We start from the raw sequence: 9,544 nt of genomic DNA, 5'->3' as shown, positions 1-9,544 counted from the left end.
TCATTACATCATAATGAGGCTCTTATTTACATGTGTTACTCACATCCTTATGGAGGAAGATAGTTACGATGCACTGGGTCAGAGGAGACTGGACCTGTACAGTGGGGTCAGCTGAACCTCACACGCCCTGTTGCCAAACACCACAGCAGGTACCGTTTAGTAGACAACGCTGACTTGTTTTGGAAGTTTATGAACGCAGAAAGTTTACAACTGTGCAAGGTAAAATGTTAAGAATGATGACATGATAGAACAGTTTGACAGCTGTAGCTTTCTTGAAAAAGCACCCTAGAAATGTATTTAAAATATAATCATTAAACTGTACCATCTTGGTTACCATACTGTACAGTCACCCAAAAAAGTCCTGTCGCGAACCCCGAGATTCAGACTCGTGAACCAGAAGCAGTAGACACAGATACATTATTCTGCCCATAAATGCTTCGGATTAAAGACTCTGAATCTCGGGGTTCATGACTCGCGACAAGAATTTTTTGGGTGACTGTACATGGAGTGTGAGAGGTAATTATACAGTACACTGAAGGGCTGGGCATGCTTCAGTGCCATACAAGGGTTTTTGTAGTTGAGAATAGAAGTTAGAAAAATTTTCCAGCCAAGTTGATAAATTAATGAAAAAAGAAACGAGTAAGAAGATGCATAAGTAAAAACAAGCATAACTCTGGTTGTCACCATTTCAATATTTGGCCAGTGAAAGTCGCTTCTTTAAGTGTGACGGTCCGCCCAGGGCAGTGTTTACAGTAATCGTGGAGTCCACCTTTTTTGGTACACATGGAGGCAGTGGCCACCATCACACTGCAGACATGGGGCGACTACATGTCACACTTATTAAATATATATATATATATCTCTTCACCTCCCAGCATCAGCCAAGCCATTTACCGCCTCATTCCCCACTCCATAACCTTGTTGTCAACTTAAGAATGTGTTTAAATGTGGCAGTATGACACTACCACTGCCCCCCCCCCCTGGTATCCTATTTTAGAGACAAAACACCAGAAATGTACACTAGCTATACTTGTACTTTAGCCTAATTACTGCAGTGTCCTTAGACTTTAACAGCTTCAAATCAAGAAATACTTAAATTATAAACCGACTTTTTTTATTGCTTGAAGAACTCCTGTGGGCAGCAGCCAAAGCTGTGTTGTGTGTCGGCCAGTTGAGTGTACTGCACAAGGAACCAGGGAGGTGAAGGGTGCTGCAGTGTTAGACAACTCACCCCAAGATACCAACTAGAAGCTTGATGTCCACTAACTTCCTCAGTCATGAATTATACACTTGCTTTCAAATATTCCTAGTAATTCAGTACTGTATTAAGTGATGTTACTGCTACTTTAATGTGTTCACACCTTCACTACAGGGATGTCACTTTTAATACTTCATTCAGTACAAAAGACCTTATACACATGCAAGATGGATAGTAATAGTTACATTAGGTTTGACTCCCACAACAAGTTACAAGGCTAGAGATGTCAGTATCATTGTTACCTCGACATATAATGGAGTGGAACACATGGTTCAGGCACCAATGGTCATAGTTTCTATGAAAAAAATTAAGATTGAAAAATAAAAATGTAATGGTGGATTCTAGTGCGGCGTTTCACCTGCTCATTTGTCCAAGGTTCTGACATTACCATTTGATCTCATCCACTTGCTGCAAATCATCTTGTTCTCTATATTCTCATCACTGTCGACAGTTAAAATCGTGTCATCAGCTGTCTGTCTCATTTGCATTGCAAGTTTACCTTCTCAAAACAAATCACCGTTATCACTTGTACACATCATTAACCTTTACGCCCCGGATGACGTTCCAGAATGCCCGCATCTTTTCCCCACCAGTTTAAATGCCCAGCGTGGGTTATCAGGTTCCAGTGTGACTATTTGCCTGTCACGCTCGGCCACGGGGAAGCTTCCTTAACGTAATTACCAATTTGTTTTGATTTCATTGTTTGTCCATTTTATCATGCTGTATCAAAGTAATATTGTTTAAAGTAGTGTAGTTGTACAGTATTGTAGTGTAGTATTACTGGAAAATAATGCTATGATTATGTTATGAATGTACAGTATTTATTTGTGGAATTATTATTTTATGCAATACTTGCTCTACCAAACACAAAGGCAGCCAATCAGCCTGGTGACCGACTGCGAGTGTGTTGCCAAGCACTTTTTCATTAAAAATAATATATAAAATATTCTAAATTAATTATTTATTGCAAGTATTATCAGTAAATATATGCATTAATAGCCATCCCAGACACAAAGGCTAGCAGAAAATGGCTGCATGGTGACCATGAGCGTCGGCTGTCAAAACGACACTATCCCTTTATCTCCTTCGCCACAGAGAAGTTTCTAGAGGGTCAAAATATAGTTTTTCTTACTTCTTTTTGATTGTTTTGTATAAAATAATTTTTTTTAAAGTTTTGATTTTTTCAATTTACCCCAGCGTGGGGGACACAGCCAGCGGGACCCTAGCCCAAGGCTTGGGTATTAATGAGTCATGTGGCACTCAACAGCTCTGCCTTCTTGATTAAAAAGTGAGACCCACACCAAGCACATGACACTCATGTAAACCCACACCAAGCACATGACACTGTCATGTCTCCAAATTAAGACAGGCTACCCCCACACTGGTCAGGACCACTCTGCCTCAACAGAGTAATCAGATTAAGCTATATCACCTCACTGCTTTACCTCAAGCTGCCTACAACACCTAAAGCACCACCAGAATGGACAAAATCATCTGATACTGCAAAGTGACAATCAAGTCAGTAGCCCAATCCTTTGGAGAGAAATATAACTATAAGGTACAGTTGTTGTAGCACTTGTCAAACCGTCAACATTAATAGAATGAAGTAATGTTTCAATACTGTACAAGAGGAAGGAAAGAAACAGCAGCACAAACTGTGGTCAAACTTTACTTAATCATGTTCCACAACGTGACCCTTTTCTGACACGTAGATACCGTCCAAGAACTTACGGATATCCTTGCACTTAACTGTCGTACTTTGTTGGATGCGTGCAGCTGTAAAGAAACAAAACCGTCTTTATTATATAATGACCCAAACAGGATTACGCAATGTAGCAAATTGCTCTCATAAATCAACAAGTGTATAAAGTAAATTATTCATAATCTATACAGTACTGTACTGTACTGACCTCTACTCCAATAATCCCAGATACTGTACAGTGTAATCTGAACCTTGTCTCACCTTCCATACTCTCTTTAGACAATTGTGTTTTTTTTTTATTAATCACAAAATTAGTTCAATCTGTCTAGCTAATTTACACCACCACCACAATTCATTTAGACCATCTGCAGTAACCTGTTGCAACACTACAGTATAGCTGATAAATTAGGTATTACTCTACCAACAGCAATTCAGGGTCACACACATGTTAGCAAAAAAAAGTTGAAAAAGTGACTCATGTTACATGAATATTTACACCACAATTGTTAACTGGCTCATCCCAATACAGGTATACTGAAATAGATAAATTCCATTGAATGTAATCCTTTTCGTATTCTCAACCCATATAGGGCCCCCCACCAATCTACACATTATATAAATAAAAGATTTAATGCTTTTAAGTAATATCATATACTGTGGGATTTTTTTTAAACCAATTCGGCTTAACATTTAAATGCCAGCCATCATCGGCCAAGCTGTAGGAACACGGACTTGAGGGAAGACTGTCACATTTTTAATAAATTTGTTTCAGATTACCTGTGAGAGGATTTTCCTATTATATTTATTTAAATGTGTAGACACACACACATATTTACAATACAGGTCAAGGAAATTACTGTCTCTAGAACAAATGGTTCCCTGTCCCAGCCGCAAAAATGACGGCAACTTTAAAACTACACTTCGACATTCTTGGGTACATCCAGGGTGTCATCCGCGAATAAGCAAGAACTGCAAAGTAAATATCCGCGAACTTGGGGGGGGGGCTGTACACTATTACTACTCAGAAATATGACTCACTTTACCTGTGCCAAGGCCAGCCACTAGTGAGTTTTTTCAAGGAATAAACCAGTCCGAAGTGCACACAGTAACTTACAAGTAGACGATTGGGAAGAGAGAGTTGGGGGATGATAAAGGGTGTCAAGAGGGAGGTACCGGAGGGGAAGAGGATGGATAATTAGAAGGCAGCCGTGCAAGTGTGTAACTGACCTTCTGGGATATATGGTAGTGGTGGACTAAGTGATGCTGGTAATAACAAATGGATATGTTGGGAGTGTAGTTGTGAGGGAAGCAACACAGCACAACAAACCTCACAAGGACAGCTAGAGACTGAATGACGGACAGCACATGTTGGGGTGCTATGTTTCCCTAGATTCTGTTTATCTTAAAATACAGTAAAACAAAAACAGTATTTGGATGACAGGGTGAGGAGGAAGGTTAAGTTATTTCCATCTTATAAACTACCATGAAATAAGAGAAGACACATGAGCAACTCACCAGTTTGTGACACAGACTCCAGGCAGTTGCCCTCAATAACAAACTCATCCTTTTGTTTCGCAGAGGCAGAGATGGTGACTCCGGGTAACATGTCTACTTTGCGGATGAATTTCTCCCCCAAGAAGTTACGGATCTCAACAGTCTGGTTGTTGTTTGAGATGACGCAGTTGATGGGGAAATGGGCGTACACAGCGCGCATCTTGTACTGGAAACCCTGCATGTGAACAGTCAACACCATTAATTCCCCAGTGATACCAAACAATGAACAGCACTACAGTACCTCCTAATACAGCACTACAGTACCTCCTAAATAAAGATTCTTTAAGTTCTACATTCAGTATAGCTGTCAACCTCATGTGTACTGTATAAAGAGTGAAGTTTAGATCCAAACACAGGTCACATACAAGACCCATTTGCCCTGCCACTACAAACACTTCTCTAAAATGAAGAGTGATTAATTTACAGCACAGTGAGTGACAACCTCTCCACTTATAAAGCATTCTTATGTCTCACCACATCCCTGAATCAAGACAAACACCTTATGTGACAACTATTGGAGAACACTTTTCCTCACTCACAAATAACAAAAAATAAATACTGTACATCTAAACATAAATTATTGTTGTTCCATTATGAAAAAAGTCATGACATCACCACCACCTCGCTCACTTGGGTCAGCCTGATGGAGTACTGTATGCCTCAGTACCAGGACTCATGCACTGTCTTAGTTGTCAAGGCTACTAAATGATTATCCCTTTAACCGCAAATCATGAAGTATACATCTTGATTTTACTATTCTGTCAAAGATGACTGTTAGATCAACAAGTTAAGCTTTGCAACGTGATACTCATTAGGTACAAAATAAATCACTACTGTATTTATCTATAGTACAGTACTGTATTATGATTTTTAGCAGCAGCATAAATTTTTTCATTAATTAGATGATGGATTTGATGGCTACCTCCAGTCATATTTCCTGATAGTTTACCGTTGTACACCTGCACTGTCTAGTTACACTGGAAACTATATGTCTGGTCTATGTACACAGTAAAAAACAGTACCGCACGGATTATGTGCAAAACAATTTGACATCCCTACCCCCTCTCAGTACCATGACAGCCAACCCCTACCCCCTCTCAGTACCATGACAGCCAAGAAGTAGAACAAGAAGCAACATACATCAGTAACGCCGGTGACCATGTTGGCAATGTGGCTGCAGACGGTGCGCACGGCAGCGACCTCCTTGCGGTTTCCGTACCATTTATCCACAGAAACAACGGTGCCCTTCTTCACCTTTTGTGTCTGTAAATGTACAAAATAAGAAAAGGTAATTAACGCCTTCACTACCAGACGCCATTTTTAATATCTTAATCGGCTAACGCCAGTTGACTTTATTCTGCTCTGAGGGAACCGAGGACACAATGGGTTAAGAGAATTTACATAACACTCTACAGTTGTATAACTTTGGGTGTTTCACTCACTGGATATAGTTCATTTGTTTAATATAAATCTCCACAGTACTATATGTGAGCAGCTACTGTACCTTCATGTCCAGCTTCATGTCCTTGAAGGAGCGACGCAGGGTGCCTCTGGGACCCCTTATGGTCACTACACGCTTCTTGACGCTCACTGCTATGGTCTTAGGGATGGTCACCGTCTGGGAGGTGATGATGGTCTTCATCTTGGACTCTGAAAACAACCACATGTAATAAAGTTATCCATGAGACAGTACAGTACACAACAGTATAGTATATTAAAGAACAGTACAGTACCACACAGTAAAGTACAGTACATTACAGAACAGTACACAACAGAGCTACAGTATGTGTACAATTAAAACCATTCTTATAATCAGACTGTAAAGGGTGTGATACCTCTACAATTTATCAGTGCTTCAACACCAAAAATTTTAAAATTACTTATTATTTGTGCTAACGTTATAAATAAATTTTCTCACCGGTTTGGCTATTAAGAAAAGTTTGGGAGAAATTGGATCACAACCGGGAGAGCGGACACGTTGTACAGTACAGGTAGTTGTCTGATTATAACCAGTTGTTGGCGACGTGCTTCCATGGGTGGGATATAACAGGTACTTCCAGCTGTTGTAATGTTCTGTGTACAGTATCAACTTTAATTTGCCTAATTTTCTTAATTGTTTAATGATTCATTTCTGCTAAAGTCAGACACAGTTCTTGCCCAAAAGTTGTGTCCAGTATTTAACACAAGCATCTCCCTCACACTGACAACACAACTAGTGTCATGAGATTGAAAGTATTTGTTGTATATAAAAGATGTCCTTAGCCTAAAATGATAGTTATTTAGTGTCTTGCTAATGAAAACTATAATATTTATAACAGTTAGGTGAGAAACAACTTGGTGGAGGCGGGAACCACACAAATAATTGTTAATATATACTGTATTATGTAACTTGTATTCCTCGTGCATTTTGTCATTTTCTAGAAGTAACCAAACTTAACATCACCACAAGACCCTCCACCCCAGCTCAAAGTACCTCAAGATTAACCAGTATTATTTTAGTTTCCGGTTCATCTAGCGAATCTTAATGTTAGATTAAGTTTTTCTGGTGTGTGTGTGTGTGAGGGGGCAGGGGGGGGGAATAGCACACCTTGGTACAGGTCATCGAAGGTGAAAAAAGAAGAGTAAAAGACTATAGATGTACACCACCAAGAGAGCCGCAACACCAGTTTCTTGAAGAGACAGATATAGTTCCTGGGTTTTGTGGTTAGGTTAGGTTGGTTAATCTTGTGGGAAAAATAAAGCTGGGATGGAGATTGTTATCTTCTACAGAGAAACTTGGTGATAGGGGCGGGTCAAAACCTAACCTAACCTAACCTAACCTAACCTAACCTAACCTAACCTAACCTAACCTAACCTTCACTTCATTTGGTCAACAGCGAAAGACCCTGTATACAAGGGGTCAACTCTCGTCTCTCTTGCCTAAACCCATCCAATATGGGGTGTACCCATTTCACCACCAACACATTTCGTCAACTATTTTCACCCGTTTCATCACCACTTTTTACCAATTTCGTCACCACTTTTTTGCCCATTTCGTCACCACTTGTTTTTACCCATTTCGTCACCTTGTTCATTCCCATCATCATTTCAAGGGCAATACATTCCAGAAAATTCTTACATAATTAATACATCAATATAAAAATAACTGTTACTTGGGATAGAAAATAATCAAAACAACTCGTTTACAAAATTGTACATATTACGAAATTAAGCCTCGGCATAACAATACACTGGATCATGCAAGCATCTGACCAAGACGATTTATTAAACGGAATTAAAAACTAAAAAAGTTATTACTTCTCTAAACAAATTTTTCGAATGGTCTGAAAAATGGCAGATGAGATTCAATGTGGCTAATAAAGTACTTTGGTTCATTCAAAGGAGTGTTAGTTACAAGACTAGCGAGGTCATCCTAAAACTGTATCTTGCGCTTGTGAGACCACACCTGGATTATGCAGTTCAATTCTGGTCACCGTATTACAGAATGGATATAGAATCCTTGGAAAGAATTCAGAGGAGAATGACAAGACTAATCCCGGGCATTAGGAACCTTGAGTACAGAGACAGGTTAAAGAAACTTAACTTGCATTCCCTAGAAAGACGTAGAGTGAGGGGCGACCTGATCTAGGAGTATAAATGGAAGTCAGGGCAAAACAAAGGTGATATAACAAAGGTACTCAAACTATCCAACCAGGAGCGAACTGGTAACTGGTTTCAAATTAGACAAATTTAGATTTAGGCACGAGATAGGTAAACACTGGTTTGGCAATAGAGTAGTGGATGAGTGGAACAAGTTACCAAACATCATCATTAACTCTAACACGCTGGTTAGCTTCACACAAAGGTTGGATGGATGTATGAGTGATAGAGGTTGGGTGTAAACGGGACTGGCCATTATGGGGTAATAGGCCCGATGTAGTTTCCTCCATTCTTATTTAAAGTCACTGGTGAATCATTCCCTCAAGAGAGTTTTGTTTACCACTCCACCATTAGTTATATTATCTCCTTCACAGCCGCCATATTATACTACAGATAATACTCACACATCCGAGATTAACTTACGGTGTTTATTTCTCACTAAGGCTCTCGGATGATATTAATAAACAAGGATATAGTTCACAGGCCAGCACAGCTCCTCACCGCCTGGCAGACCAACACCTCGGGAAAGACCTCTGCAGTGTTTGCTAACTGTTATCATTTATCTTTTCATCATTATTTCTCATATATGGCAATAAAATAACACAGATATTTTATTATATTTAAAATTTTATTATATCTTTAAACTGAACATGCTGTAAGAAGTATTTATAAATAAAAAAGTATAAATAATTGTTGTACTTTTACCAAATGCTTCTCTAGGCTAAATTGACCAAGATATTGTAATTTTTAACATAATAATAAATATATATATATACATATAAATATACATATAATATCCACAGCCTGAGTTAAGGAAGGTCCTGACCAAAGCCCCAGTACCCCCCCCCCTCCCCAATTAAAGTGCAAACTAGGTCAGGTCAAGTTCATAATTGTTAAGGAGCTGTTAGTATGACCTTGCATTAAGGAATCAACCAAAAGGTATTATTGGCTTGATGATTTATGCATGACATATAATCACACCATATACAGTTCTGACATGGGTAGTGAGTGTTTAGAAGTGATAATTGATTCATGTCTTCACTCCACAACCATAGACCGGTGAGCCTGACCAGCATAGTATGTAAAGTACTTGAGAATATTATCAGAGATGCCGCAATGGAACATCTAATACGAAACAACCTTGTAAAAGATTACCAACACGGTTTTATGCCGGGGCGCTCCTGCTTAACACAATTGCTCAAGGTATTGGATATTTGGACCCATATTCTGGAAAGGGCTGGTATTATCGACTATATTTACCTAGATTTTGCCAAGGCTTTCGACAGTGTACCCCATGAAAGGCTGAAAATCAAACTGGAAGGGTACGGAATTCGGGGAAATGTCCTAGCATGGATAGAAGACTTTTACATGACCGCAAGCACTGTGTGGTA

At 39.3% G+C, this 9,544-nt stretch overlaps 1 protein-coding gene across 1 annotated transcript; it reads right to left on the bottom strand.

Moving 5' to 3' along the window:
• Window positions 1-2,911: 2,911 nt before the first annotated feature.
• On the bottom strand, window positions 2,912-8,692 carry LOC121857976 (60S ribosomal protein L9-like). Its single transcript, XM_042354212.1, has 5 exons — window positions 8,577-8,692; window positions 6,019-6,164; window positions 5,655-5,777; window positions 4,476-4,689; window positions 2,912-3,034 (listed from the first exon to the last, which is right to left on the bottom strand). The coding sequence occupies exons 2-5, from the start codon at window positions 6,154-6,156 to the stop codon at window positions 2,931-2,933; spliced, it is 579 nt and encodes a 192-aa protein (XP_042210146.1). The 5' UTR covers window positions 6,157-6,164; window positions 8,577-8,692; the 3' UTR covers window positions 2,912-2,930.
• Between the last annotated feature and the right edge of the window lie 852 nt (window positions 8,693-9,544).

The sequence above is a fragment of the Homarus americanus genome, unplaced genomic scaffold, assembly GCF_018991925.1.
Source record: "Homarus americanus isolate GMGI-L3 unplaced genomic scaffold, GMGI_Hamer_2.0 scaffold39647, whole genome shotgun sequence".
Lineage (NCBI taxonomy): Eukaryota > Metazoa > Arthropoda > Malacostraca > Decapoda > Nephropidae > Homarus > Homarus americanus.
This window is presented reverse-complemented; position numbering and strand designations above follow the sequence as displayed.